Source organism: Carcharodon carcharias, chromosome 2 (assembly GCF_017639515.1).
Source record: "Carcharodon carcharias isolate sCarCar2 chromosome 2, sCarCar2.pri, whole genome shotgun sequence".
Lineage (NCBI taxonomy): Eukaryota > Metazoa > Chordata > Chondrichthyes > Lamniformes > Lamnidae > Carcharodon > Carcharodon carcharias.
Window position 1 is genome coordinate 219,193,256 of NC_054468.1, and position 15,868 is coordinate 219,209,123.

At 41.4% G+C, this 15,868-nt stretch overlaps 1 protein-coding gene across 5 annotated transcripts in view; it reads left to right on the plus strand.

Annotated features, from left to right (window-relative positions):
- sdccag8 (SHH signaling and ciliogenesis regulator sdccag8) overlaps positions 1-15,868 on the plus strand; it is a 414,295-nt gene that overhangs the window by 33,524 nt on the left and 364,903 nt on the right. For all 5 annotated transcript variants that reach the window (XR_005945612.1, XR_005945613.1, XM_041209153.1 and 2 more), the window contains 2 exons: positions 5,641-5,799; positions 7,573-7,637. Coding sequence is in view for 3 of the 5 variants with exons in the window: in XM_041209153.1 (XP_041065087.1) it covers positions 5,641-5,799; positions 7,573-7,637 (224 nt within the window). In the remaining 2 variants the exon portion in view is untranslated. The remainder of the gene's footprint in view (positions 1-5,640; positions 5,800-7,572; positions 7,638-15,868) is intronic.

Sequence of the window (15,868 nt, forward strand, 5' to 3'; positions counted from 1 at the left end):
CTTTCTTTTGCCACTGGTTAAAGTCAATTTGTTTAACAAACAGTTATTTACTTGTTAATTTTACAAACCCGGCACTCGTATTCTGTTAACCTAAGTTAAACAGTTATGTAGATTTGGGGCAATTTGGTGGTCTAATTAAACTTTTCACATTTGTCTCGACTCATGGAGCAGTGGGGCTTGATGCTATAGCGGACCATCCCCAGTGAGTCGTGACAATATCCAATTCCCAATTTGAAAGTTGATTTTTGTTTGAAATGAACCTGATTCTGCCACCTTTTTTAGGCAGTGCATTCCAGATCATAAAAACATGCAGCATTTTTAAAAAGTTCTCATCTCTCTGGTTCATTTGCCAATAATCTTAAATCTGTGCCATCTGGTTACCAATCCTCCCAGTAGAAACAGCTTTTTCCTTATTTATTCCAGCATATTCCTTCATAATTTAGAACACCCCTATGAAATCACCTTATAACCTTCTCTCCTTGAAGGAGATCATACAAACATATGAGTTAGAAGCAGGATTAGGCCAATCAGCCCTTCGAACCTGCTCCTCCATTCAGTAAGATCACGACTGATCTGAACGTAATCTCTCACCTACCCCCAGTAACCTTTCACCCCCTTGTTTATCAAGAATCTATCGACCTCTGTCTTGAAAACATTCAAAGGCTCGGCTTCCATTGTCTTTTGAGGAAGAGAGTTCCAAAGACTCAATACCCTCAGAGAAAAATATCTCCTCACCTCTTAAATGGGTGACCCCTATTTTTAAACAACGACCCTCAGTTCTGGATTCTCCCACAAGAGGAAACATCTTCTCCACGTCCACCCTGTCGAGATCCCTCAGAATCTTATATGTTTCAATGAAGTTGCTTCTTATTCTTAAAAACTCCAGCAGATACAAGCCTAGCCTGTCCAATCTTTCCTCATAAGACAAGCTGCCCATTCATGGTACTAATTTAGTAAGCCTTCTCTGAACTGTTTCTAATGTGTTTACATCCTCCTTCCTTAAATATGGAGACCAATACTGTATGCAGAATTCCAGATGTGGGGTCTCTAGTTTCCTGTGCAACTAATGCATAACCTCCCTACTTTTATATTCAATTTCCCTTGTAATAAACAATAACATTCTATTAGCCTTCCTAATTACTTGCTGCATACAAGCCTTTTGTGATTCATGTATTAGGACACCAAGATCCCTCCAAACTTCCAAGTTCTGCAATCTCTCACCATTTAGGTAATATGCTTCTTTTTTATTCTTCCTGCCAAAATGAACAACTTCACATTTTCCCACATTATATTCCATTTGCCAGATCTTTGTCCACCTGCTCAACCTCTCTATGTCCCCTTATAGCCTCTTTATGTCATCTTCAAAATTTTCTTCCATACCTATCTTTGTCTCATCAAATTTGGCAACCATACCTTCTGTCCCTTCATCCAAGTCATTTATATAAATTGTCAAATGTTGAGGGCCCAGTACTGTGGCACACTGCTTATTACATTCCACCAACCAGAAAAAAGACCCATTTATGGCCACCCTCTGTTTCCTGTTAGCTAGCCAATCTTCTATCCAAGCCAATATGTTACTCCCTGCACCATGAGCTTTTATTTTCTGCGATAATTTGATGTGGCACCTTATCAAATGCCTTCGGGAAATCTAAGTACAGTACACCCATTAGTTCCCCTTTATCCACAGGACACGTAAATCCTTCAAAGAGCTCCAATACGTTGGTTAAACATGATTTCCCTTTCACAAAACCATGTTGACTCTGCCTTATTGCCTTGAATTTTTCGAAGTGCCTTGCCTTAACATCTTTAATAATAGCTTCCAACATTTCCCCTCTGGCAGATGTTCAGTGAACGGGCCTGCAGTTTCCTGCTTTCTATGTCCCTCCCTTTTTCAATAAAGGAGTTATATTTGCTATTTTCCAATTTAATGGCACATTCCCCGAATCTAGGGAATTTTGGAAAATTAAAACCAATGCATCAACTATCATCCTAGCCACTTCTTTTAAGACTAAGTCCATCAGGGCTGGAGATTTGTCAGCCTGCAGCTCCAACAATTTACTCAGTATCATTTTCCTGGTGATTGTAATTTTCCTGAGTTCTTCCCACCCTTCCAATTCCTAATTTACAGCTATTCCTGCGATGTTACTTGTACCCTCTATAATGAAGACTGATGCAAAATACCTGCTCAATTCATCCGCCAAATCACAGAATCACACAGTGCAGAAGAGGCCCGTCAGCCCATCGAGTCTGCACCGACACGTGAAAAACACCTGACCTACCTACCTAATCCCATTTACCAGCACTTGGTTCATAGCCTTGAATGTTATGACATGCCAAGTGCTCATCCAGGTACTTTTTAAAGGATGTGAGGCAACCCACCTCCACCACCCTCCCAGGCAGTGCATTCCAGACCGCCACTACCCTCTGGGTAAAAGTGTTTTTCCTCACGTCCCCCCTAAACCTCCTGCCCCTCACCTTGAACTTATGTCCACTCGTGATTAACCCTTCGACTAAGGGGAACAGCTGCTCCCTATCCACTCTGTCCTTGCCCCTCATAATCTTGTACACCTCAATCAGGTTGCCACTCAGTCTCCTCTGCTCCAATGAAAACAACCCAAGTCTATCCAACCTCTCTTCATAACTTAAATGTTTCATCCCAGGCAACATCCTGGTGAATCTCCTCTGCACCCCCTCCAGTGCAATCACATCCTTCCTATAATGTGGCGACCAGAACTGCACACAATACTCCAGCTGTGGCCTCACCAAGGTTCTATACAACTCCAACATGACCTCACTAATTTTGTAATCTATGCCTCGATTGTTAAAGGCAAATGTCCCATAAGCCTTTTTCACCACCCCACTAACATGCCCCTCTGCCTTCAGAAATCTATGGACACACACCAAGATCCCTTTGTTCCTCAGAACTTCCTAGTGTCATGCCATTCATTGAATACTTCCTTGTCAAATGACTCCTTCCAAAGTGTATCCCTTCACATTTTTCAGGGTTAAATTCCATCTGTCACTTCTCTGCCCATTTAACAATCCCGTCTATATCTTCCTGTAGCCCAAGACACTCAACTTCACTGTTAACCACCCGGTCGATCTTTGTGTCATCCACAACCTTACTAATACTACCTCCCATATAGTCACCTATGTCATTTATATAAATGGCAAATAATAGGGGACCCAGCACAGATCCCTGTCACTAAAGCAGCCTTCTGTCATCACCCTCTGTCTCCTACAACTAACCCAATTTTGAATCCACCTTATCAAATTACCCTGTATCCCATGTAAATCCTTATTTTCCATTATTAATTCCCCAGACTCACTTTCCGTAGGACCAGTGCCCACTTTGTTAACTGTTTTCTTTTTTAAGTATCTATAAAAGCTCTTACTATCCATCTTTATATTTCTAGCTAGCTTTCTCTCATACTCTAATTTTTCCCTGCTTTTTCATTGTTTACTCTCTTTATATTCTGTCCAATCTTCTGACCTGCCACCCATTTTTGTGCAATTGTATGCTTTTTCTTTAAGTTTGATGCTATCTTTAATTGTTTTAGTTAACCACAGATGGTGGGTCCTCCCCATGGAATTTTTCTTTCTCATTGGAATGTATCTACTTTGTGTTTTCTGAAATATCTCTTTTACATGTCTGCTACCGCATCTCTATTGACTTCTCCCTTAACCTCTTTTCCCAGTTTACTTTAGTTAGCTCTGCTTTACTTCCCACATAATTGCCCTTAGGTAAGTTTAAAATACTCGTTTTGGACCCACTCTTCTCCCCTGCAAACTGAATGTAAAATTCAATCATATAATGATTGCTGCTATACTGGGGTGCCTACACTGAGGTTATCAATTAATCCTATATCGTTGCACTATACCAGATCTAGTATAGCTTGCTCTCTGGTTGGCTTCAGAATATGTTGTTCTAAGAAACCATCCCGAAAACATCCTATGAACTCCTCATCTAGGCCCCCACTAATTTGTTTAAAACCCCCACAATTCCCTTGTTACACAGCTCACTAGAACACCAGTTCCATCACAGTTCAGGAGTAGACCATCCCAATGGTACAGATACCATTTTCCCCAATACTGGTGCCAGTGCCCCACGAACTGGAATCCACTTCTCCCACACCAATCTTTTAGCCATGCATTCATTTCTCTAATCTCATTTATCCAGAGATTATTATCTTTGAGGTTCTGCTTTTCAATTTAGTGCCTAGCTCCTCATACTCTCTATGTAGATCCTCTTTCCTAGTTCTACCTATGTGGTTGGTACTTACATGCACCATGGCAAGTGGATCCTCCCCTCCCACTGCAAGTTCCCCTCCAGCCTTGAGCAGACGTCTCAAACCCTGGCACCAGACAAGCATCACAGCCATCTGGACTTTCGCTCTTTGCTACAGAGTATCAATCTCCCTCGCCATGCCATTCCCTGCTACCACTGTGTTCCCTTTTGCTCCCCCCACTTGATTGGCTTCCTGTGGAATGGTGCCATGGTCATTTTGCTCATCTGCCCTGCAGCCCCCACTCTCATTCAAGCAAGCTGAGAGAACCTCAAACCTATTGGACAATGGCAAAGGTTGAGGCTGCTGCACTCCTGCCCTCTGGGTCCACTTATCCGCCCCACTCGCAGGAACACCATCCTTTCCTGACCACTGACCAAATCAGAAGACCCTATCCTAAGTGGTGTGACTGCCTCCTGGTACAAAGCACCAGGTAACTTACCCCTCCCTGATGTGTTGCAGTATCTGCAGCTCAGCCACCCGCTCAATGACTCTGAGCCAAAACTCCTCAAGCTGTAAACAATTACTGCAGATGTATTTGCCCTGGACCACACTGACATCCAGGATCTCTACATACTGCCACCATGACACATCACCTATCCTGCCACCCTTAAAATATATTAATTAGCTATTTAATTATATTATTCACTGATTTGTTTTTCTTTCATCTATTTGTTTACCCCTACCACCAATTTGTATTATTTTTAAACCTTAGGAATAGAGTACACCTTAACCGCTTACTGTAACTTTATAAACTATTTATTACAATTAGAATAAGTAAAATCGCTTACCAGTTACTCACCAATCAGCTTCTTCCCTTGTACCAAAGTAAGAGCCAGCTACAGGAGGCAGAAGAAGGTAGGAAAAGAAAGGAGCATGTCCTGCCCCTCCGCACTGAACTCCCTCTCTCACCAAATTCCCATTTTACACTCTATGCACCCAGCGCAGCACCCACAGTGCAGACAAGGCAGCACTGAGTTCCCTGACAAACAACTAATTCAATCTTCTGAAAAACCAGTTTAAGCTACCTACCTAATTAAGTAGCTGCTGCTGCTCTTAGAAAGCTTGTATACCCCTGTCTTAAGGTTGGAATAGAACTTAACATAACTTGGATGTTAATATTTACTTAATTGCTAATTTTAAGGGAAAAATTAGACTTCAGAAAGAACTGAAGACTCAACATAATTAAGGTCTCTCATCTCTGGTACCATTCTGGTAAATCTCTCCATACCCTCTCGAAGGTCTTGGTTTCCTTCCTAAAGCATTTTTTAAAATATTGAATATATATTAATATATACTTTCATTTGAAGTTTTATAATTCCCATCTTGAATTCCTTTTCCTAAACTTTTCCAGCCAAAATCAACTTGCGTAGTGGACCCAAAGACCATCAAAACAGTGGAAGCATTGGAGTCAACCTCACCAGCAAAATACCTGAATCATTCATGTTTTACTCCGACACAACCAGAGAGCAAAACTGTTACAGAAGAAATAAAGAAGTTGCAGCTAGAAGTGGTGAGTACAGTGTGTGCATGTGTGTAAAGAATAAACTTCAAATATTGTCAGTCTAAAATAATGACAGAAAATCATGGAAATATGCATTTGATCAGTCAGCATCTGAAAGGAGAAAAAATGAGTTACTGATTTTTCGGCTGTGAACGATGCATCGGAATCAGAGAAATGGAGATTCTTTCTAACATAAGATCAAGTACCCAAAACATTAACTCATATTTTCTCTTTGCAACAAAAGTTCAATAGATTGAGTCCTGGGATGAGAGGTTTGTTCTCTGAAGAAATATTGAGTAGAAATATTTCTGGAGTTTATTAAGAGGTGATTTCATTGAATCCTGTAAAAATCTGAGAGGGATTGACAGGGTAGATGCAGAGAGGCTGTTCCTTTGGCTGGACAGACTAGAATTAGGGGCCATAGTTTCAGGATAAGGGATCAGCCATTTAGGACTGAGATGAAGAGACCTTCCTTCACTCAGAGGGTTGTGAATCCTTGGAATTCTTTACCCCGGAGGTTTGTGGGTTGGTTGTTCAGTATATTCAAGGCTGAAATTGATAGATTTTTGGACAGGAAAGTGGTTTTGAGGTCAAAGGTTAGTCATGATCGCAATGAATGGTGAAACGGGGTTGAGGGGCTGTATGGCCTAATTCTGCTTCTGGTTTCATGGTTTATTATGTTAACGAGTTACAACAAATTTGCTATGTATTCCCATCATTTTCTGTTTTTATTTCATATTATACATTTCCAGGTTTAAATAATATAGCAAATAAAATTAACATATGTAATATTCAGATATAATTGTATTTGATACATTTTGTTATTCTTGAACCAAGTGAGATTTTACATAGGGATAGAAAAAAACATAGGAAATTTGATATGAAAAACAGGAACTACTGGACATGAATAGCAGGCCAGTCATTTTCTAAAAAGGAAAGCTAGAGTTTTGGCTGGGTGGGGATCCATCATTAGAACTGGCATTCGCTGTTTTTTTTGTACTTATTTGAAGTCTTGTTTATATTGTGCCATTTCAGATTATAATTAGCCCAGTGTCTAGTCCAATGTGAATTCTGATGCACGACTGTCAAGTAATTGTTATTTACACAAGAACACAAGAAATGGGAGCAGGAGTAGACTACGTGGCCTGCTGAGCCTGCTCCGCCATTCAATACAGTCATGCCTGACCTTGGGCTTCAACTCCATTTTAAGGTTTTAAAATTTCTCATGGGGTAGTGGTGGTGATCGGTTTTATGGCGCTCGGTAGGTGAAGGCAGCGTGGAACTGAACCTTTTGACAGGAAGTCTCCTGTTTGATTCCTGTTTTGTGCTAAGTCAGTTATCTCAACTGGAGTAGCAGCAAGGACACAATCATTAGCCTCAACACCTCTATGCTAGTGAGGGGAAAAAAGAAATCAGCTGAGGTTGTTGCTCCTGATTTCTAGATATCCTACTATGGCTTCTGTTTGAAAGTGTGTTAATGAATGGCTGGTGAGGATTGGATTGAGCTAAACTATAGGAACCTCTGGGTTTTTATATCTGCTAACATTCACTGAATAGACTATGGCACTTGGGCAAAGAATGAGAGGATGATCAGTGCCTATGGAACTGTACTTCAACAGCAATTGGTGTCTAGAGAAAGGAGAAAATTGGCACAAAATAAGATCTTGTGTGCTGAGGTCCCTTCCTCTAAATTCTGTGCTGTAGTTGAAGGATTCTTTTGTCTCAAAGAGTAATAGTTTGATAGAAAGTCTGTTTCCATAAATTGCTCATTTTCATTTTCAGGAAAATCTGAATATTCTTTACCAAGGGAAGACTGAAACACTGGAGTCTCGGGTTTCTTTACTAAGGTAATAATATCCAGGGTAATAACTAATTGCAATAATGTACTCAGTACTTAAGTTCTGTGTTATCTGGCCATCACAGATTTGTATTAAAACTTTTCAGGCGAAAAATTCCTATTGCTAAAAATGCTATTGATTTGATGATTAGAGCCCTTTTAAGATCATGTTCTCTTGTTCTGCACTTCTTTACCAGAGGAAATAGTTTATCTCTATCTTACCAATAAAATCCTTTAGTCATCTTTAAAAACCCAATTAAATCACTTCTTAATCTTCTATATTTGAATCTATGCAACCTGTGCACATGATTTAACTCCTTTAGCTCAAATATAATTCTGGTGAATCTGTGCTGCACCTGCTACAAGGTCAATATATTCTTCATGACATTTTGCCTGGAACTGAAAGTAATACTCCAGATGTCGTCTAACTAAAGCTCTACACAGCTATAGCACATTTGCCACTCCTTTGTATTTCAGCCCCTTTGAGATAACAGCTAAAATTCTATTAAGCTTTTTTTGTGTGTCCACTAGTTTTTAGTGATTCCTGTACATTTCTCTTCTTCACATTTCCTAGCTTCTCACCATTTAGAAAATAATCTGAGCCCCATTTGAGTCCAATGAATAACCCTGCACTTTCCCACATTGAACTTCGTCTACCATGATTGATGTCTGGAATTTGGAGTTACCATGGGCTGAATCTGTTGGTTGGCGTATGGGGGTGGGCCGACATGCAAAATCACAGGCGATGACGTCAGGGCATGTGTCCTGACGCCACTGCGTATCATCTTGATATTTCGTTCAACAGACATGCTCCAGAGGCAGCTACGCGCCTGCTGAAGTATTAACAGCCTATTAAGGCCATTAAGAAAGTAATTAAATGAGTTAAGAACGCTGCCCATTCAACCTTAAGGTTGGCAGGCAGCCGAAAAGCTCAAGCAGCCTTCGGGTTTTTCAGGAAACCTCATCCACGGGTGGGATGAGGTTTCCTGAAGCTTTTACAAAATCAATTAATTAATTTTCCCACCTTCACAAACATGTCCCAACTCATTGGGAACATGTTTAAATCAATTTTTACACCATTTATTGAAATGTTTCATTCTCTATTCAATCTCCCCAAGGCAGTTTTGTTCCTCAGAGAGATTGCTGCGCTCTTTCGCAGGCCCCAATTCTCCCTCCTCCCCCCGCCTGCACAGGTAGTGCTGAACGCTACTGGCTGCGCATTACGCTGTGTGGGCCTTAATTGGCCTACCCACGTAAAATGGCGGCGTGCAGTCAATCGCAAGCAGCAGTTGGCTCTGTGCCCGATCCCACCCGCCATAAGTAAAATCCTGGCCCTTGTTTTGAAATGAATTTCTGAGCTTAACTGTGGGTTAGGAAGAGAGCAGAATGAACAAAAATGAGGGTTTCACTGATTTTTAGTATTTCAGTAACATTTTTGATATCCTGCAATGTTACTGTTTTATTATGAACCATAATGATATGGAAGAAACCTACTCATTGTTCTGTATCTGCATTCCTGCAGAATGATATTGTTCATTTTCACAAGAGGCATTAAGAGCTTACCGTGCCATTGATGTTCCCTATAGATGCTTAGTGAGCATTTGACAGTCAGTTTATTGGTTTGACAGTTAGCTCTACTGGGATATATTTGAGAAGTTATTTATTAAATTGATTTCCCTTACCCCTAAACCCACTTCTCCTTCATGAATAAAAGGATCACAGCAGTCCACTAACCTGTTGCCAATTTGGTATTAGAGTAAATAGTTTGATTTGTGCTCCTTGAGTAGTCCACACATGAGTTGATCATCTTAATGCTCAGAGCCATTACTCTGTATTTCTAGAAGTTTTTCTGCAAAGCTGTTCCCTAATTGCTAACCATAATTTTGGCAGAAGAGTCATGGAAACCCAGGAAAAACAATGAATAGTCGCTTGGTCATACAGAACTTGAGTATAGCTGAAGAAAAAGCTTTGGAGCCTTTTGCCTTGCACTCATCAGTATGGATGCAAGAATGCAAATTTCAAACGAAACAACAATTTATACTTTGTGAGAAAAGGAGTGCTGATTGGGTGGCAAGTCAACTCTGATTGGTCGGAGACGTTGCCATGGTGAATGCACCAAGGATGCACCGTGTTTTTGTTTATTCAAAAAAGGTGTGGTGTCTGGATATATTAGTGCTTAAAGTATTCATCTTTAATGACCCCTTACCTCCTAACCCTTGCATATATCTGATACATAGATGACATGGTTGAATATATTTGAGTCTGCAGCTTCATGTAAGAATTTCCTTACTCACCTTAATTGCACGTTCAAATTCACCTTTAAGATGGAGCAGTCTAACAAACTCCCTTTCCTCAACATGCTAGTTGAGAAATCTACTAATGTGTTCTCTTCTCCTGTCTTACCACAAGTCTACCTTTGCTGGTTAATATATGCGTTGAAATTCCTACAGCTCCACATGCTACGACTGGCCTCATCAGTAATCTCATAAATAAGACCTGAGCCATTTGATCACTGTGCAAACTTGACACCGAAATAGGGCACATCAAAGCTATCCTGTGGGATAACAGCTACCCTGATCAGATCATTGCTCATTGTGTATCACGGATGCTCATGAATGGGCCAAAGGCTGCCACTTTTGAACCTGAAAAGTTCCCAATCTACCTCAAATTATCCCGGAAGGGTAAAGTATCTCAAAAATTTGAGCAACAGGTGAAGCTAGCTATTTTATACTGCTACTATGCAGGAGTAACAGAATGGTATTTTCCACTAAGGGACTGTTGCCATCAAGTCAAAAAGACCTTCTGCTTACCACACAAATGAGTAATGTGGTGTATGAGTTTCAATGCCGGTGCGATGCCAGATATGTAGGCCATACATTTCAACAGCTGATGGATCATATCAAACAGCACATCCCTTCTACTGTTCGCAATAGGCAGAGCACTGACTGTACTAACCAAACCAGCTTGCAAAACTCAGAAGATAATGTCTAACATTATGTGTGATTCCGTGATTTGGCAACATTTGCTGAATAATCATAAGTATGCTAAGAATTACACTAGCAACCAATTTAAAATTATAAGTTGGGCTCTCAATGTAGCTCACTTATGCTTTCAAGAAGCTACAAATGTTCTTATGCAGGGACCTGTCCTCTGCAGGCAAAAGGAGTATGTCCAGACATTGTACCTTTTTGAATAAACCAAGCATTGCGGTCAATAGCTCCCTGGTGCATTCACTACAGCAACATCTCAACCAATCGGGAGCTGACTTGCCAACCAACCAGCTCCCTTTTTCTCACAAATTGATGTTCCCTTTGAAATTTCTCATCCTTGCATCTGTCCTGATGAGTGCAACATAAAAAGCTTCAACAGCATGTCTTTCGTTTCTGGCAAAAACAATGGAGACATCATTTCTATGGCTCTTTTGCCAAAGTTTTGGCACGTGATCGGGAGGGCCCCTCAGGATATTTAATTCACTATCTTCAGCGTTGAGAAGATCAAATAAGCAATTTTGTCAATAAGGATAAAATCACCCCTGTCCTTAAGCACAACAAAGATCATCTGTTACAAACATTTCAGCCACTTAATTTGCTAATCAAATCTATACTGCGCTAAAATTGATAGAGATGGCTGAAAATGCTGGAAGAATCTTGGTATGCTAAAGAAACCTTAGCCTTGCTCCTCATTTCTGGCAACTTCAATGCTATTTGAATTCTAAATATGTCCAGTGATAAAATGTAATAGCCCTACTTGGCAGGTTGTAGAGAAAAGTAATATGTTACTCCTGGACTTAGACAGCAAAATAAGGAAGCCTGAAAAGAGAAAAAAGGCGGCCACTGAAACATCAAGCAGACCCTGAGTGAGAAACTGGGCTCATTAGCTTTATGGGTGATAAAAGTGTCTAAAATGGCATCTGTGGCACATACTCTTGCGTGGTGAATCGCTCTGAACAACATATTGGCATAGACATTAAAACATGTGCGCGACTGTCTACCAGAAGTTTGCAAAGCAGGCAGATCATGAAGTCAGTCAGTGTGCAACAACTCCAGCCAATGCCCTGTCTTAACCTTGCACAGCCTAACATACATTTGGCAGCAGGAAGGACCCCCATCAACAGTGTTTAAAAGGATCATCAACTACTTGCAGGTTAGTTGGTGGTTAATTTCTTCTGCCTGCCACTACAATTCTACAAGTGTTTGCAGACTTCAAGGTTTCTGTTCAAACTAGTTGCCCCCAGAATACAGTATGACTTGTAGGAACAACAGAGGCTACAGAGAAAAGAACAAGCAGCTGGAAGAGGGCAGAGATGGAGAAGGATTATCAGGAGGGGCTGTGTCTGCCCAGGTTGTTCAGGAACCTCCGTGAAGAATCATGCTTGAGGCAACTGTGCTTCAGTAAAAAGGAACTAATTGAAATCTGACACCTGTTGCAGCCACAACTCCAAACTCAGAGCATGGCAAAGTCTACATTACAAGTCTGGCGCACTGACCTCTACCTCGCAGAGGCTGAGCATCAACTCGCAGACACTTCCTCCTACCTCCCCCGGACCATGACCCCACCACTGAACGTCAAGACATTGTTTCCAGGACTGTTACTGACCTCATCTCCTCTGGAGATCTTCCTTCCACAGCTTCCAACCTCATAGTCTCCCAACTTCAGACGGCCCTTCTACCTCCTACCCAAAATCCACAAATAGGACTGTCCCGGCAGACTGATTGTGTCAGCCTGTTCCTGCCCCACGGAACTCATTTCTTGCTATCTTGACTCCATTTTCTCTCCCCTTGTCCAGTCCCTTCCCACCTACACTCATGATTCCTCTGACACCCGACATCATATCAACAATTTCCAGTTCCCTGGCCCCAACCGCCTCTTCTTCACCATGGACGTTCACGCCCTCTACACCTCCATCCCCCACCGGGATGGTCTGATGGTTCTCCGCTTCTTCCTCGAACAGAGGCCCGAACAATCCCCATCCACCACTACTTTCCTCCGTCTGGTTGAACTTGTTCTCACACTGAACAATTTCTCCTTAATCTCCTCTCACTTCCTCCAAACAAAAGGTGTGGCTATGGGTACCCGCATGGGCCACAGTTATGCCTGTCTCTTTGTGGGGTATGTGAAACATTCCTTGTCCCAGTCCTACTCAGGCCCCCTCCACAACTCTTTCTCCGGTACATCAATGATTGCTTTGGTGCTGCTTCATGCCCTCGTCTGGACCTGGAAAAATTTATTAATTTTGCTTACAATTTCCACCCCTCCATCATTTTCACATGGTCCATCTCTGACACTTCCCTTCCCTTCCTTGACCTCTCTGTCTCAATTTCTGGTGATAGACTGTCCACCAATGTTCATTACAAGACTACCGACTCCCACAGCTACCTCGACTACAGCTCCTAACACCCCGCTTCCTGTAAGGACTCCATCCCAATCTCTCAGTTCCTTTGCCTCCATCGCATTTATTCTGATGATGCCACTTTCAAAAACAGTTCCTCTAACATGTCTTCCTTCTTCTTTAACCGAGGTTTTCCACCCACGGTGGTTGACAGGGGCCTCAACCGTGTCCGGCCCATCTCCCACGCATCCGCCCTCACACCTTCCTCTCCCTCCCAGAACCATGATAGGGTCCCCCTTGTCCTCACTTATCACCCCACTAGTCTCGCCATTCAAAGGATCATCCTCCGCCATTTCCACCAACTACTTTCCCTATATCACTGATCATCAATCACAATGTCTGCTTGGCAATAATTCAAAAATAAAAAGCCACTACAAAATAAACCTTTCAAACCAAATCATTTCTCATTGCTTACATAAGTCAACTAATTACCTTTGTGGATTATTCCTTTGTTGTCTCTCTTCCATGTGCCTTTGGCTGTTCTACTTACCTACTCCGTGCTATGCCAGTGGTTGCAGCATAGCTGGTGGCAGGCTGCTGACTTTGAGGTGACCTTGGGAGGATGACCTAGAAGGCTGGACTGCAAACCATACCATCTTGGCATGGGCTCTCTTGTTGGCTTGCAGGCAGCAGCAAGGGCACTGGTGGAGTGGTGGGGGTTATGAGGTCAAATGTTTGAGAAAGGACAGCAGATACGTGCTCCGTGGTATCACTTCCAATACCCCAGGGCGACGCCTCACCAGTTCTGGTAACCTGTTTGAAGATAGATTGCTGGACCTCTGTGATACCCCACCAGCTCCTTTGCACACTGGTCATGACAGTAGCAGTCTGAGCTTGAATGGCAGGAAGCTGACGAGCATGGCAGCAGTCTCAGCTTCCACTGCAGAACTGAGACATTGGGTTCTGAATTTTACCACAGGCTTCAGCACCCCAGCATCAGACCAAAATGTGGTTCCTGAGCCCACACTTGTCAGCATTGGGATTAGCTCAACAACTTCCCAAACTGGCAAACAGGCTCCTGATGCTGCTGCCCAATCAGAGAGCCAGCAGCTCTGAAGCCTCTGCTGCACCACTGGGAGAGGTAGGAGATACTGAGACATGGGTTGTGTGACTTTGGAACTCTCTGCCTCAGAAGGTGGTGTAGGCGGGGTCATTTAATATTTTTAAGGTGGAGGTAGATGGATTCTTGTCAGGCAAGGGAATCAAAGGTTATTGGGGGTAGGTGGGAATGTGTAAATTGAAACACAATATGATCAGCCATGATCTTATTGAATGGCGGAGCAGGCTCTAGGTGCCGAATGGTCTTATGTTCTTAATTGACCTCAAATCAACTAACTCCTGTGGGAATCTGTTCTACATGACCACTAGCTTTGGGAAATGGTTTGCTTTGAAACTCTAATTTTGTTCAAAGCTTATGATTTTTGCACTTGTGTTCTTTAGTTCTATGATCATTGTCCAAGTTAAGTAGCTAGCTTACTTCAAGTCTATTTATACGGCTTAATGAACTTGAAGTCCTGTACCGTTCCCCTTTATTGGTTTTTATTCTCATTGCAAAAATGTTTAGTCACACAAGGCCTTCTTCATAACTCCCCTTTCTGGATCCATTCATGTTGTACTAATGTTTGTTGTTCTTCATTCCTTTTCATGTATCCACATTAAAAAAATCTTGTTTGACAAGCCATGTGTACAATGGATAACCAATCTCTTTTATGCTTATTTCCTACCTATATTATTTCTTGTCATCAGCAAACTTAATACAATTCTCGCATAAACCTTGTTCCAAACCACTCAAAAATTATTAACAGCAGGGCTTCCAGAACAAATCACTGTAGAACAGCATTGGTTACTTATTACCATGCAAAACATTTTTCATTTATCAGCATCCTAAGGCGATTCTCAATCCACTTAGACAATCTGCCCTCTATTCCATACCATTCCCTATTCATCTTGGATGAGAACTTCATCAAATGCCTTTTGAAATCTAAGTGTACTGAACAACTTTCTTCTATCAGTTTCATTATCTCTTCAAAGATTCCCTTATGTTTGTAAGGCATATTCAGTTACTTATGAAACCATGCTGATCATGCTGATTTGTCTCCATTTTGCCTGTGCTATCCAGACCTCAACTGAGAGCACCTGTAAAAGCCCATGGAATGTTCTTCCCACTGCAGATGTTAGGCTAACCTGTAATTACCAGGTGGTATTTTACTATTTGTTGAATATTGAAGCTACTTTTGCTATCCTCTGACTTTCAATATTTATGGAAAATTTAAAAAACATCAAAGCATTAATAATTTCCTCCTTTAATTTCTCAAAGATTTGTCTCATCTAGCCTTCTGCCATTTAATCATTTCACTTTCTTCATTGCATATTTGTTATTAACTTATTTTCATGTCATATATTCTACCCATGTAAATTGAAAATACCTATAGCTCTTTGGTGAAAATTTGAATGAAGGATGCAGTAGATATATCTGCCTTAACACAATGATTTTTATTATCTTTACCTTTAATGGATCCACCTTTCATCTACTATTGATGTGCTGTTGTTTTAAACATTTTAGACCATTCTTGCTGCTCTCTAATTTGCCTTTGTACTCCTCTAATTTTCCTATTAGGAAAAAGTTCCTTTTTTCTATGAATTCCAATTTACCCTACGTTTTGCTTAATTTTATATTTTTTAAAGCATTTATTTATTTAGTAGGTACAAAAGTCATGTAGACTAGTGACCATGATGGGGATGATCTCCTGATTGGCAGTTCATCTGCTCCAAAAAAATGGTGAAATCACCTTGTCACTGCTATAAATCTTGTGTCACTGCAAGAACACCTTTGTGGGGACCTATCGCCATAA